This window comes from Phaenicophaeus curvirostris, chromosome 8 (genome assembly GCF_032191515.1).
Source record: "Phaenicophaeus curvirostris isolate KB17595 chromosome 8, BPBGC_Pcur_1.0, whole genome shotgun sequence".
In the NCBI taxonomy this organism is placed as follows: Eukaryota; Metazoa; Chordata; class Aves; order Cuculiformes; family Cuculidae; genus Phaenicophaeus; species Phaenicophaeus curvirostris.
Window position 1 is genome coordinate 23,350,441 of NC_091399.1, and position 15,482 is coordinate 23,365,922.

The 15,482-nt window shown below is 44.1% G+C and overlaps 2 protein-coding genes across 3 annotated transcripts in view; both read left to right on the top strand.

The window, feature by feature from the left end:
• The window catches only part of COL24A1 (collagen type XXIV alpha 1 chain), a 99,423-nt gene extending 93,994 nt beyond the window's left edge, over positions 1-5,429 (top strand). For both annotated transcript variants that reach the window (XM_069862784.1, XM_069862785.1), the window contains 3 exons: positions 1,019-1,128; positions 2,660-2,875; positions 3,998-5,429. In XM_069862784.1, the coding sequence (XP_069718885.1) occupies positions 1,019-1,128; positions 2,660-2,875; positions 3,998-4,144 (473 nt within the window). In that variant the 3' untranslated portion in view covers positions 4,145-5,429. The remainder of the gene's footprint in view (positions 1-1,018; positions 1,129-2,659; positions 2,876-3,997) is intronic.
• Positions 5,430-6,573: 1,144 nt separating this feature from the next.
• ZNHIT6 (zinc finger HIT-type containing 6) overlaps positions 6,574-15,482 on the top strand; it is a 32,919-nt gene continuing 24,010 nt past the window's right edge. Inside the window, exons 1-5 of the mRNA XM_069862844.1 lie at positions 6,574-6,658; positions 8,365-8,430; positions 8,539-8,645; positions 8,739-8,824; positions 9,926-10,029. Coding sequence (XP_069718945.1) covers positions 6,591-6,658; positions 8,365-8,430; positions 8,539-8,645; positions 8,739-8,824; positions 9,926-10,029 — 431 coding nt within the window. The 5' untranslated portion in view covers positions 6,574-6,590. The remainder of the gene's footprint in view (positions 6,659-8,364; positions 8,431-8,538; positions 8,646-8,738; positions 8,825-9,925; positions 10,030-15,482) is intronic.

The window sequence follows — 15,482 nt, forward strand, 5'->3', positions numbered from 1 at the left end:
ACTTGTCACAGCTGGGTTTATCTTTATTTAAGATAAACTTTCTGAATTGTAAAGATGAATGTACGTAGCCATCAATATTAAACAGATATTGGTGGCAGGTGCTATATACAGTACACAAAAGCGTCCAGAAAACTTGAAACTTAATCCAATTTTGTGATTAAAGTTTCCCAAGGTTTTATAGTTAATCTGCAAGGAATTGTGTGTTGATCTGGATTCCTAATGTGAAAACAAACATTACTACTGTCAGACACACTGACAGTTGTTGTATCCCAGAAGATCCTGAATTCATATTTCAAATCAAAACCAATTATTTAATCCTATAATGTCAATACTGTGACATAATTCAGTTTCTGAGTGGCTAATAAAATAATAAATACCTGTAAATATCCCTATTGTAAAGCATTAGCATTAAGGAGCTAAGGGGGAACCAAAAATTAAGGGAAGCTAAATCCTGATGTAATTTGCGTGTATCCTTTCTCTTTTACTGGATTGGTGGGGAGGCCCTGGCCCAGGCTGCCCAGAGCAGTGGTGGCTGCCCCATCCCTGGAGAGGTTCAAGGCCAGGCTGGATGGGGCTTGGAGCCCCTGATCCAGTGGGAGGTGTCCCTGCCCATGGCAGGGGTGGAACTGGATGGGCTTTCAGGTCCCTTCCAACCCAAACCATTTGATTCTATGATTTAATACAGAAAGAACAGGCTGAAAATACCATTTGTTCTCACTATTTGGCTGTCGAAAGAGAAAACATTTTTGAAACCATGACAGTATTCAAAAGTCATTGTATATGTAATCAGAATTGAATGGTTATGATCATTCTGCTCAGTATTTGTTATTAGTAGAATTATAATAGTGAAATGGCTTCATGTTCCTTTTCTTTCATTTCCTAGTGAAGCTATAGTGGAGCTTCTAATATAACAATATAATAGACCTAGTACTTGCCAAAAAGTATGAATATTTTAGCAAATTGCTTAGTAACAATTATATTTTGGGTTTCTTTTCCATCTGGGATTATGTACTAACAGGAAAATACTGGATTGACCCAAATATTGGCTGTCCTTCTGATGCCATTGAAGTTTTCTGCAACTTCACTGCAGGTGGTCAGACGTGTTTAACGCCGCTGTCTGTGACAAAGGTAGGAATTGCTTCCTGAGAATCCCTGCCTGTGCTGAAACACTGAGCGAACGAATGCTTAGTTACCCAACTCATGAAAAGTTGTTGGATTTCAGTGGGGTTTTAGTGTACATCTTTGTGGAAGGATATGCTATATTCTGTTACAGCAGTTTATCTGGAGACAATCCATTTGAGTCTAATCTCACTTTGGTCATTTACTCACCTTCCGTGCTGGTGGAATTATTTTGGTTTGTTTTATAATTTTCTGTGCAAGGTATAAAATTAACCCTGAAATGTTTCTAAGCTCCATTAGTAACCTATTGCTCACAGCAGCGAAGCGTAGAGATGCTGAGGCCACTGTAAAAGGAAGGAAGAAAATTATGACTTCTTTTCAAAACTGAGCTGCTTTTAAATGCCATTAGGCAGAGACTGGTTTCTTTGTCATTACTCCATGTAGTCCTAAAACCCTTAGGAAAAGGAATGTTATATTTGTGGAGTTTTGCTCATGCACAGCAGTCGCAGGAGAGCATCAGAAATAGCATAAAGTTCCTGTAAGCATCCCTACATTTGGAAGATCCCTGAATACCACGTAATCTCGGAGAAGTTCTTTTCAAGTAATGAGTAGCTATACTTTTTGTCTAAAATCAATGTGCACTTACAAGATGATCGCCCACAAAGATGATCCGAGGGCTGCAGCAGCTCCGATGCGAAGATAGGCTGAGAGAGTTGGGGTTGTTCAGCCTCAGAAGGCTCCGAGGAGACCTTAGAAAAGCTTCCAACACTGAAAGAGGCTCCAGGAAAGCTGGGGAGGGGCTCTTGATCAGAGAGTGCAGGGGTAGGACAAGGGGGAGTGGTTTTAAGCTGAAAGAGAGGAGATTGAGATGAGATCTTAGAGAGAAATGTTTTCCTGTGAGGATGGGGAGGCCCTGGCCCAGGTTGCCCAGAGCAGTGGTGGCTGCCCCATCCCTGGAGGGGTTCAAGGCCAGGCTGGATGGGGCTTGGAGCCCCTGATCCAGTGGGAGGTGTCCCTGCCCATGGCAGAGGGATGGAATTGGATGGGCTTTAAGGTCCCTTCCAACCCAAATCATTCTATGATCATAAGAAATGCTTGCATTTTTAATTGGATGTAGGCATTGCCAGAACCTGCGGTCTAAGATAATTAAACAGCAGAACGGTGTGGCTGCAGTTAAAACACTCCAGCTGATAATATCTTTCTTTGAATCACAAAATCATTTGTTTCCATCTCCTTATTTCAAAGAAGTGTTTTCTGCCCAGCTGTGTTTCAATGATATTGTAAGCATTAACAAATGTTTAGATTTAAGTTTTGAAAACGTCCTATGAAGCTTCTGTTTATAGTCATCGTTTTAATAGAGCCTTAAAGCTCTCCTGAAAAATACAAATTGTGTTCTTTGGCTTTGACCCCAGTGCATAAACATGTGTATGTGCTCTCATGCCTGAATACCACACGTATATGTGCATGTCACTTGGTGTTGTTGTGGTCATTCAGCATGGTCCAGCTGTTAGTCTAACCATGCGTTTCTCTTGGAACTTAGCTGGAGTTCGGCGTTGGAAAAGTGCAGATGAACTTCCTTCATTTGCTGAGCTCTGAAGCAACCCATAGCATCACGTTTCATTGTCTGAACACACCAATGTGGGCATTAAATAAAGCAGGTGGCCAGAAGACTTCTGTTAGCTTCAGAGGATGGAACGGTCAGATATTTAAAGCAAATACTCTACTTGAACCGAAGGTGCTTGTGGATGAATGCATGGTAAATACTTTTTAGCACTTGCGTTATTAAAACCGTAATGAGTTCTTGTTTAGATGTTATGAGCTTTCAGCAAATACGTAATGGTCATTTAGATTCACATCCCTTGAAGCTTACTTCTTACATTGCTTTGCGTAAATCTCTCTCTGCTAACATCTCTCTGTTGAATTCAACATCTACCCAACCAAAAATGCAGCAATACAAGGTGTCTATCCTTGCTATTTGCATTGAGCGCCACGTATTTCAAGACTCTACAAAGACACTGGAGAGAGATCAGAACAAAATTAAAAGAGGTCCTCCAGGAAACTTTAGGAAGAGTTACTCTCAATATGAAAATTCAGGCTTCAGTAAGAGTTTTGTTGAGGTTATCTAATACAAAAATCTCAGGTTCATTCTGGACAACTAGGTAACTTCAAATTCATTGGCTCTGAGTCAGTGGCTTAATTATTTAATAAAATAACAATGGATGGAAATGGACTCCATGCCCAACTGAAATCATATTTAATTTTCTAATTATTATTAATTTTCTAATTCTTATTAATTTTCTAATTATTACTAGATTCCTCAGATTACCAAGACATGAGCTATTTGGTAAATGTCTTGGTAGAACACTATGAAATACAGCCCCCAAGCACCTTATGCTGTCAGTGTTTCACAGCTCTGCTTTCATTTACAATAATGCAAGATGTGAGTTTGGCTCCATATCAGTACAGGGGCATCAAGTGAGATTTTTAATCTCAAGGTAGAAAGTGATTTTATTGAGGCATTTCAAAGCTGTCAGGCTTCTGAGCTTTATAAACCCATGTAATGAGGTGCTGTCATGTAGCTAAGTTTTTGCCATTGCAGCCCCACCTCCCAGGCTGGTTAAATCCCTGAGAGAAATCAAAGCATGCAGTGATGGCTATTGAGAAGTGTCCTTTTCCTATGAGATTCTACGAGGTCTGTCGCTCTTTTTGTCAGAGGGATGTTCTGTCTAACCTTCAAAACCCACAACTGCTTAGACAAAATGTAATTCTCCTTTAGCTTTAATCAAAATGTTCCACTTGTAATAGTAACGACTTTTTGTATCATGTTTTGAAGCTCATCTTTGCTATGAATCTAATGTTCCGCTTCCGTGTGTTGCAGATCGAAGATGGCAGCTGGCATAAGACACAGTTCTTCTTTCACACTCAGGACACGAATCAGCTTCCAGTTGTTCAAGTTAACGCGCTTCCTCATCTCAAACCGGGACAGCAGCACTTCATAGAAAGTGGTTCGGTGTGCTTCCTTTAAGGTTCCTGGATTTTTTTTTATCAACGTGGAATTGCTGCATGGGTTGAATGCAAAATAATGATCCATTACAGGCAAAGTTTGTAGGAAACTGAAGAATTATTTTGAACAGTGTTGGTTAAAGGATCTGAGAAAGAAAAAGACTTTCTCCTAGGGAAAAATGGCAATGACAAGGAAAAGAAAGAAAGGAAAGACTAACGAGGATCTTCATAAAGTATTTTTTAAAAATTGCTTGGTGCTCTCTTGCATTATTTCCTGGAACGGAATATCTGAACATAGAATTTTTCAGGATCTCTAGTGTTCTTGGCAATCTAACAGCACTGCGAAGAAACCACCCCGAGGAAAGCTGGAGACATACAATACAAAGGAGCAATACTGGCTAATGCTCCTAAATGTGCAATAGCTTATGTATGAAAAGTGAATTATGCCACAGTTCAACACGTCTTCTTTTCTTAAGCATTGTTTTACTAGAGTCCTTCCTGGACACACACATCTTAACAGATGGCACACTACCTCTTCTGTGTTCCCTGTCCGTGTTGCCTTGGTGCTCTTCATCACACGAGGTGCTTGTGGCCTTAGCAGAGATTATTGGAGTCCCTTTTTATCTTTGAGACTGTATGTGCTGGTTACATCAGGATATGTTTCTGTTGTAAAGGTACTTATTTTAAAGTGTTGGTCCTATTCTTCGCTCCGATGAAAACATTATTTATGTGGGTTTCTTGTTTAAAATATTTTTTGTGCTGTTGTGGAAATGGTATATGAGACAGTACGATGTATATGATGCGTATAGTCAGGACACTTAGCTTTACAGCCAGTGTAAAAATCATTGTAGAAGAGCTACCTACAGTAGTCTTGAGTTTTAGATTCTGCATTTCAGTTAACGTTTCGAATGCCAAAGGTGTCTTAAGATGATATATTGTGTATATGTTTTGAAACTTGTGAAAAAAAAAAGAAGTCTACTACAGCATGTCATCTGAATGGCTGCTGTTACGTTATAATCAGCATTTCAGCAACCTAGAAATTTCATTTTCTGCATTATTAGGTCATTGCTGTTTTCTTAAATTAAGACTAAAATGTCCAACCATCAATTTTCTTTAAAAATAACTGATTTTGCTATTAGGAAAAGCACTCTTTAGAACAATATGTCTCTATTAGTGATCCAAAGTCTGCTCAGTAGTACAGCAAGATGATACCAGACCCTACTGGGGAGAGGGAGAGCGTTCAAACAATTTGTTTAACTGTCTTGATCCACAGGAAACCAGACTTACCAAAGTATAATAAAATCAGCTTCCAAGCTATCGATTTGTCTGTTACTGTTCTGTTTTGTGTTATATAGTTCACTCTTAGCAGTCTTAGACCTCATTGCTCTCTACAACTACCTGAAAGGAGGTTGTGGAGAGGAGGGAGCTGGGCTCTTCTCCCAAGGGACAGGGGACAGGACGAGAGGGAATGGCCTCAAGCTCCACCAGGGGAGGTTCAAGCTGAACATTAGGAAAATATTCTTCACAGAAAGGGTCAACAGGCTGCCCAGGGAGGGGGTTGAGTCCCCTTCCCTGGAGGGGTTTAAGGCACGGGTGGACGAGGTGCTGAGGGACATGGTTAGTGTTTGATAGGAATGGTTGGACTCGATGATCCAGTGGGTCTCTTCCAACCTGGTTATTCTATGATTCTTTGCTTGATTCTATGATTCTATGGGTCTTTTCCAACCTGGTGATTCTATGATTCTGTGCTTTATCTTAGTCAAAATTAATCTTCCATATACTTGGCGTTGCTCCCACAACGAGTATTTTTGTTTTCTTAATGGTCTGGGATAGTAACTGTGTGTTGTTTGATAGAGAAGTGGTTTTAATTGGAGTGATGCAAAACATCACGAAAGGCTCTTTTGGAAACGTTCGAGTGACACTCAGTTATACCCTTAAGTAGAATCACAGAGTGGTTTGGGGTGGGAGGAGCCTTAGAGCCCATCCAACTCCATCCAGACTGATCCAGTGGGAGGTGAGTGATCAAAGCCCCATCCAGCCTGGCCTTGAACCCCTCCAGGGATGGGGCAGCCACCCCTGCTCTGGGCAGCCTGGGCCCTCCCTACCCTCACGGAAGGGAAATGAGGCTGAAGGGAGGAGATTCAGCTGAGACATCAGGCAGAAATGCTTTCCTGGTCCAGTGGGAGGTGTCCCTGCCCGTGGAACTTGGCGGGGGGGGGTGAGGTCCCTTCTACCTCATGGACCCTGGAAGATGCTCTCGGCGCTGCCCCCTCCAGCCCGCCAGGGGGCGCTGTGACCCCCCAATCCCATCAGGGGGCGCTGTGTCCCCTCCAGCCCGCCAGGGGGAGCTGTGCCCTCTCTATTCCATCAGGGGGCGCTGTGCCCTCTCAATCCCTCCAGGGGGCGCTGTGTCCCCCCCCAGCCCGCCAGGGGGCGCTGTGTCCCCTCAGCCCCGCCCCGCGGCGGCCATGGCGGATCCCGCGGGCGGCGCGGTCCTCGCGCGGGCACCGGGCGGGAGGAAGATGTCGCTGCGCAGGTAGCGGGGCCCAGGGGGGCAGAGCGGGTCGGGACCGGGGAGAGGAGGAGCTGGGAGGGGGTGGGTGAGGAGCTGGGGAAGGTGGACGAGGAGCTGGGGAGGGAGAAGGGGCTGGAGGAGCTGGACATGGAGAAGGAGCTGAAGGAGCTGGAGATGGAGAAGGAGCTGAAGGAGCTGGGGATGGAGAAGGAGCTGAAGGAGCTGGGGATGGAGAACGAGCTGGGGCTGGAGAAAGAGCTGGAGGGATGGAGAAGGAGCTGAAGGAGATGGAGATGGAGAACGAGCTGGGGCTGGAGAAGGAGCTGGAGGGATGGAGAAGGAGCTGGAGGAGCCGGGGCTGGAAAAAGAGCTGGGAGTGGACAAGGAGCTGGGAGGGTGGACAAGGAGCTGAAGGAGCTGGGTGTGGATGAGCAGCTGAGGGGGTGGATGAGGAGCTGAAGGAGCTGGGGGAGGTGGACAAGGAGCTGGGGATGGAGAAGGAGCTGGGGAGGGAGAAGGAGCTGGAGGAGCTGGGGCTGGACAAGGAGTTGGGGATGGAGAAGGAGCTGAAGGAGCTGGGGATGGAAAAAGCTGGGGGTGGACAAGGAGCTGAAGGAGCTGAGGCTGGACAAGGAGCTGAGGGGGTGGATGAGGAGCTGAAGGAGCTTGGGGGGTGGACAAGGAGCTGGGAGAGTGGGCAGGAGTCTGGGAGGTGGATAAGGAGCTGAAGGAACTGGGGATGGAGAAGTAGCTGGCGGTGGACAAGGAGCTGAAGGAGCTGGTGGGGTGGACAAGGAGCTGGGGATGGAGAAGGACCTGGGAGGGTGGACAAGGAGCTGGGGGAGGTGGACAAGGATCTTGGGGTTGGACAAGGGAACTAGGGAGGGGGCTGAACACGAGGCAGCAGTGGGCAGGGAGGAGGGCAGCAGCATCCTAGCTTGGATCAGCCATGGTGTGGCCAGCAGGAGCTGGGATGGGGTCATCTCCCTGTATTTGCATTGGTGAGGCCGCACCCCGAATTCTGCGCTCAGTTTTGGGTCCCTCACTGCAAGACATTGGGAGCTGGAGCTTCCTGAAACTAGAAGCAGCTGTTGTAACCACCTGGTTAAAAAGCAGAAGATTATAGAGGATGGTTTTTGCTAATGAGATAATGTTCACTAGTTCTGTTCATAATGTTTTATGATCTGACAGCATCTGACCCTGGAATTTGCACGGCTAACAGTGGGAAGAAGTTTTGCTGGCAGCATTGTTGTGATTTTTCTGTTTCATTGTAAAAATGGGATGCAGTGTCTAATGTGAACGTGGGACATTTACTTTCCATCTGCCTAAAACTGGGTCCCTTAGAAGCTACGATGCACGTTACGGGTGATACAAATGGAGAAAAGAACTGATACAACTAGGCCACAAAGCATAAACTGATACAGCCTTGCTGTGCTTCCAACTCTGCAGTTAGCGTAGGGCTTCTCTCTTTCTTTCAAGCATCTGTGCTGTGTTAACATATAGGTACCACCCCTGTGTGCGTTTGGAGATACTCCCCATCGCTTGTGTTACACTCTCTGCCACCTTAATCCAGGGTATTTGTATTTTCTCTTTCTGTTTCAGGGTTCAGCTAACTTCCCTGTAAATGCCAATTGGTTTCATAGTGCCTGGTTGTTGAGCAGGCACCTTCCCAGGCTGGTCAGACACAAAAATGCTGTTTTATTAACAGGTACTTTTACTTCTTTCAGATGCGAAACATGTAGTGAAGAGGAGGCTAAGTACAGGTGTCCGCGATGCATGAAATACTCGTGCAGGTATCTGTTGCCTGAATTAACCTGGGGTTTATTTGGTTTAGCTTTGGGTTTATTTCCTCACTCGTGCTGATTGTGGCAAGTTAATGTGGGGTTTTTTTGTCATTTCAGTCTGTTGTGTGTAAAAAAGCATAAGCTGGCGCTGAACTGTAACGGAGTCAGAGATAAAACAGCGTTTGTCTCTGTAAATGAATTTACTGACTTGAACCTTTTGAGTGGTAAGAACATTCCTGATGATTTTTAGAATCCTTTTTTTTTGTACTAGCTTAGCATTAATTTTCTCCTTGTTCTTTTTCTTTTTTTACATTCAGATTATCGTTTCCTGGAAGACGTCGGAAGGACAGCAGATGCTGCTGCTCGGCACCTTAATATGCATAGTTCGACAGGAAAAAGACTTGTGAGTTTTAAATTAGCAGCTGGGTGTATTTGAGATAGGATTGACTACCTTTGAATACCCGCTGAGGCAGTGCCAGGCCAGATTTCAGAGCTGGTGTCTCTCTGATGAAGGTAGGAATGACCCTAAATTTTAGAGCCAGAAATCAAAAGTCATTTCTAAGGTTATGTGGTAATAGTATTGATGGCTACATCCAGTTGCTTAGAAGAACAGCTTGCTTGTACATTCTTAAAAGTGATACATGACCACGCTTGCTGTTTGGTGATAAATGTGTGTTAAGAAAGCCTGAATGTTTCCTTCCACCTCTACAGCTGGTTTGAATTTTTGGGTACAAAAGTGTACTTAAATCTCAGCAATGTACAAAAATCCCCCAGTATAAAATCCCAGCTATGGATTTATTCGTTCCCTAAAGATATTTACATGCTTCTCCGCATACCCAACAAAGGCAACTCCAGTTCTCCAAAGAATAAATCTAAGGAACAGTGAATCATAGAATCACCAGGTTGGAAAAGACCTCTGAGACCACTGAGTCTGACCATACCTGTCTGCCGCTAAACCGTATCCTTAAGTATCTCATTTACCCGTCTTTTAAGCACCTCCAGGGATGGTGACTCCACCACCTCCCTGGGCAGCCTCTGCCACTGCCTGATGACCCTTTCGGTGAAAGATTTTTTCCTAATGTCCAATCTGAACCTCCCCTGGTGCAGCTTGAGGCCATTTCCCCTTGTCCTATGACCTGTCACTTGGGAGAAGAGCCTGGCTCCCACCTCTCTACAACCTCCTTTCAAGGAGGAAATAACTAAACAAAATTCCCCCAGATAATTAAAATCTACTCCAAAAATAACTTTGACTCGTTGATGTGTCACAGGGAGGCATCAGGGCCGCGTTTTTTTGCAGTCTTGTGACAATACGTTTGACTATAGCCCTATAGTCAGTTGTAGAGAACTAGTGTTGATAACAAACTAAATTCAGAAGACTCCAGCTTCCTCTCAGTCCTGGCTGTTGTTATTCCCCATAATTCCTGTCAGCGTTGCTCTCTTATTAAGTTTCAGTGATTTAGTAGATTATTCAGATTTATTTTAATTTTTTTCCTTTTTTTGCTAGACATCCTGCTTGAGGAACAAGGCTGAAAGGTGCAATATAGACCTGAGAATATTGCCCACTGGATTTACAAAAAGAAGGGAGAATTCAACCATTTTCCATCGCGCGTGAGTTTCTAGTTGGTTGCAGTTAGCAATATTTTGTTTTCACTGCACTCATAATGATGAGAAGCTGAATTTGTACCAATGCACTTGCTTCTGAAATCTGTTAGATGTTTGATTTTTTTACAAAAGTGATCTAGATTTAATATTTCATGCTGCAGATTTTAATTTTTTTAGGCTCTTTGAGCTCAGTTTAGCATCTCCTGTAATTCATGCTTTATTTCGTAAAACAGCAACATTGAGAGTAGGAGGAAAAATCGCTGCTGCTGCATTTTTCCATCTTATAATTCACATTGAGTTTCATTGCTGGAAAAAGAAAACACCTTTCTAAAGATTTATGGTAGAGGATTGATGTAGAATGGTTGCAAAGCTCCTTCTCTGAGAAGGCTGAGGATGTGCTTCTAAAACATTTTGTTCTGTTGGAGAATGCAAAACTTAGAAAAACAAGTGCAGACAGGCAAGTAGGAATTAAGGAAAACAGCTGAGAGGGCTTTAAATGTTCTTCACTTTCTCCACTCTGTGGGTTCTCTCTAGTGTCCAGTTCATATTTTAAAGTATTTTCACATAAAAATTAAAACCAAAATTACAAAGTATTTTATGATGTGGGAAACAGGTCTGGAGTTGAGCTTGGTGAGCTCCTGGAGATTTAAATCCATCAATCCCTTTTGAGCCTCTCACAGCAAGCATAGAATTGTAGAATAGTTTGGGTTGGAAGGGACCTTAAAGATCATCCAGTTCCAACCCCCCTGGCATGGGCAGGAACACCTCCCACTGGATCAGGCTGCCCAAGGCCCCACCCGAGCTGGCCTTGAGCACCTCCAGGGATGGGGAAGCTACGACTTCTCTGGGCAACCTGTTCCAGGGCCTCACACTCTCGTAGTGAAGAAATTCTTCCTTATATCTAGTTTAAATCTGTCTCTCTCCAGTTTGTACCCATTGCCCCTCATCCTATCAGCACAAGCCTTTGTAAACAATCCCTCCCGAGCAATCTTGTTGCTCCTTCAGGTATTGGAAGGTTGCAACTAGGTCTCCCTGGAGCCTTCTCTTCTCCAGACTGAACGAGCCCAACTCTCTCAGCCTGTCCCCGTACGGGAGGTGCTCCAGCCCTCAGATCATCTTTGCAGCAGCTGCTCCTGCTGCATCCTCTGCTCTTGTTGGAGTGGTGGCAGCTTCCACTCTGGATGCATCTCCCCCCCTGCAGCTGGTTCCCCTCCGTCCATCGGAGCGGGCAGGGTGCAGTATCACCGCCAGGCGTCACTCTGACACCAGACACTCCTGCCTGTCTCATTGCTGCTGTTCTAAGGCAAAAGCTTGTCTCTTTGTGCTGGCAGATGTCTTAATTTTTAGCAGAATATTGGTATGAAATAGATGTAGCAGCGGAACCTTTTAAAGTTGCATTTTACCAGTTGTGCTAGAGAAATCCCAGGGTGGATCAATGGAAAGAAAGGAAATCTGGAGCATTTTCTCCTCCCTCTGCCCCAAATTTTTACATCCCTGAGGCTCTCCCATCAAAACAGAGCAGGGCGTAGCCTCAAACCTTGCAGGCGTTACTCGTGTGAGCAGCAGCTGTCTGCCTCTGCAGCAGCTTTCTGTTCCTTGGCCACACACTCTGCCTTTTTCAGCTGTCTTAGCTGATTATCTTATCTGATGGTGGCCAGGTTCTGATGTGCCGGCTCTTCTGTAGATCTGAGCCCATTTTCTTGCTGGTTTTGGTTGCTCTAGAGGCTGGATTTTGGAAGCTGGTCTGCATATTTGCATGGAAAGAACAGTCTTCTCTAATGTCCTCTTCACGCTGTCCACGTGAGCAGAGCTGTTGGGAGGTACAAGGCAGGAATGAGACTAATCCAAAACTAGGAAGTACAAGATGTATTCTTGTGTCATTTCCTGCCAGGTCTGGAGGACAGATCAGTGGACAGTTGGATATGTTAACCAGACTCTTTGGTTCCTGGTTTCCATTAGTTTGTTTGCTAAATTCAGCGTGGTGAAAGCAAACGTGCCGATGCTGGGCAGCACATGGATCAGACTGACTCGTGATATTGAATATCTAGATAATGAGAGTTGTTAGAAAGCAAAGTCTGAGTCCAGTTTGGGAACTCGTGGGGCATCTGAGATTATTTAGGTTGCCTTATTAGCAAATTATTTTGAATGTGTTGCTTCTCATTACCTTATTTTCCAATAGAAGCAATAATTCCCTCCTGGGAAGCTCCCTCAGCTTTGCAGTCGGTGCTGCCCGGCTCCGTTCACAGCACCTCCCAGGCAAAACCCTCCTTGCCTCTCCTCGCCGCCAAGAGGGGCCAGAGGGCTGCAAGTCTCCTCCCTGGTGGAAGGCACATCCTGCAGCGTGGGAGCGTTGGATCTGATCGTGTATGTGGGAGAAGAAGGGACTTTTTTCATTATCTCTCTTCTTTGATTTAATTCTGAGGACAAAATACAGTGTGGGTATTTGGGATTAGCATCCGTTAAGAGATCATTAGTGTTACAGAAGTGACTTTGAAAGCCTGAAAATGTCAACTCTAATCCGTAGTTAGATAGGGATAATTAAAATTGATTGAAGTGTTGCTGATCTTGAGGATTTACCAGGAGTGAAATGAGCTGGGTTTGGGGCTGATATTGCACTGTTGGAGCTGTTACACTTGAATTTAGTTACTTAAATACAAAGCTTTGCTCCTAGGCAAGGAAATGCTACTCTAGCCTGATCAGAGAGCAGGATGTTCCTGTATTTCATTAAATCCGTAGCTGTTCAGAAAATCCTCACGTGAAGATGAGTACTGAGTTCTGTACCTGAGACGATTTTTTATCTTAGCAACTGAAATGTTTCATTCTCATAGCAAATCTTCTATCAATTATGTTTATTTGCAGAAGCTAAGGGCGACAGTAGTTTCATTCTTTAAAGATTGTTACAGTCTGGATTGCTCGGCCTTGACTCGGCTCTTTGATTTACACTGGGCTCTCAGTTCAAGCCCAACACGTTTGATTATTGCAACACATCTGGTTAGTAACATCTTCTGCTGCTGGGAGCCCTTTGGTAGGACACCATATGTGCTTCAAAGGAAGTTCACTTTGGTTCTCTCATTGATTGCCTTGCTGTTTACTGTTACTAGGAAACATAGGAACTAGCAGGAGAAATATTTCAGTTTTCCTGTTTATCCATTAAATCCAAGAACTAGCTTGATGAAATTTAATGAAAATGAAGGCATCTGCATGTGCGTGTGCTGCTGTTAGACGTGTGACAAAGTCAGTTTGGCACTGGAAGCACAGAGTCTGGAGGGACAGGAGGGATGAAATCATCATGTGGGACGAAATCATCACACCTCTGCATGTTCTCATCTTTTAAATCTTTACATTTTTTAATCCACTAGAGAATCTATCACTTACTTGCGCTGAATCTTCATTATTTGAGAAAGCTGAAAAAGGCACACATAGATCCTGAATGTCCTGTATTTTAATTAAACGTCAATGCATTAGGTGGGAGTACTCAGTTTTGTCAAATTAAAGGATAACTGGTTCTTCATTAAACTTTTTTATGTCCTTTTCATCTCTTTTATCAATTCCAAATAACATAGACAGGAAATACAATGCATTTGCACTTTGGTCTAAGATGTCCTTTATGTTATTTTTAAAATATTTTAAGACTATTGGTTACTAAATAGAAACGAAGCCATCAGTGAATTGCTGTCTTTGGCAGGCTGGCAGTGAAGTATTTTGGCAGAGGTGAAGATGATGACAGGCTGAGAGAGTTGAAGTTGTTCAGCCTGGAGAAAGAAGGTGGTGGGGAGAGCCTAGAGCAGCTTCCAGTGCTGAAAGGGGCTCCAGGAAAGCTGGGAGGGGCTTCTTACAAGGGAATGGACTGATAGGATTGGAAAGGGGAAGATATAGATTACACATTAGGAAGAAATTCTTCACGATGAGGGCAGTGAGGCACTGACCCAGGTAGCCCAGAAAAGTCACAGCTGCCCCATCCCTGGACGGGTTCAAGGCCAGGTTGGATGGGGCTTGGAGCAACCTAATGCAGTGGGAGATGTCCCTGCCCATGGCAGGAGATGGAACTGGATGGGCTTTAAGGTCCCTTCCAACCCAACCCATTCCACGATTCTATGATGTGATGAATTTGGAGTTGTTTATCAATATATATTTTATTTAACATATATATATACACACACACACACACATATTTGAAAATTCTGCTGCAGTCTGGGGCAAAATTGACTGTTCAGGCAAGGAAGTTCAGCTTTATGAGATATTTTATCAATGTTTTAAGAAATACATATACGTTGGATACTTCAAGAATCTGTCAAGTTGTTTAACTGTTATGTTTTGAGTCGCAGAACCCTCTGTCAATCTTTCACTTAATTCCCAGAAGCTGCACTCCCTACACCCACAGTGTACTTGGAGCATCTTCCTTGCTGCTGGGTTGACTATAAAAAGCAATGAGAGTTGTTGGCACCAGGCCAGGTTCAGTTTGGACATTGGGAAGAATTTCTTCACCGAAAGGGTTCTCAAGCACTGGAACGGCTGCTTGGGGAGGTGGCGGAGCCCCCATCCCTGGAGGGATTTAAAAGCTGGGTAGATGAGGTGCTCAGAGATCTGGTTTAGTAGTTGACAGGAACGATTGGACTTGATGATCTCAGAGGTCCTTTCCAAACAAATGATTCTACAATTCTGAGCGAGCTGGAGGTAACAACGACTTTGAATGCACTGCTGCTGTCTTTGTAACAGCAGGAATAACAGCCTGTCTTGTTGCTGTGAACAATGTAAAAATAATTTCCATGTAGTACTGTGAAAACTACGGTTGGTTCTGGAAAATCTTCCTTTGTGAGTTTAAGGAGAATTGAAAGGGAGACTGTGACTCCGCTTTAGAAGAACAGTAATTGCAAAACAGCCTGCGCAGTTCTGAACATAATTTGTAGTCACATCTCACGCATGGGAAGAGGTGCTTGGCTCCTCTTCTTCCCTCTGATCAGATTCCATGCTTCTGAAGTAGCCAAAGTAGGATGTGAAGCCAAGCAATGCAGGGATGGGCTATAATGCTGCTTTTACTGACATCTGCCTCATCCAGATCTCTGCCAGTTGGTAGTTTTATAGTCAGTGCCTTGGTATTCGAGAAGGCCTTGGAGCGGCGTTCCATGGCAGCCAAGCAGCATGGAACACTTCACACAGGGAGCTGTTACTCAACTGTGGATGACTTATTCAATTAAGCATTTTCATTTAGAAAATGAACATAGTCCATGTCAGTCGCGTTTGAAGGAAATGCTACCCCAGTGAGCCATAATGGAAAATGAAGTCAGGGAGATGTGTAGCCAGGATATCTCATTTTAATCAGAACTTGTTGTGAAGCAGCTTTGATAGCATCTACAGTTGACATCAAGTTCTCTGGCTGGGCAGAGATCAGCGATGGCGAGGGGTGCTTCCATTTAATAAAAGGCATCCAGCAGGTTGTTTTTCAAGACTTTGCTATACAG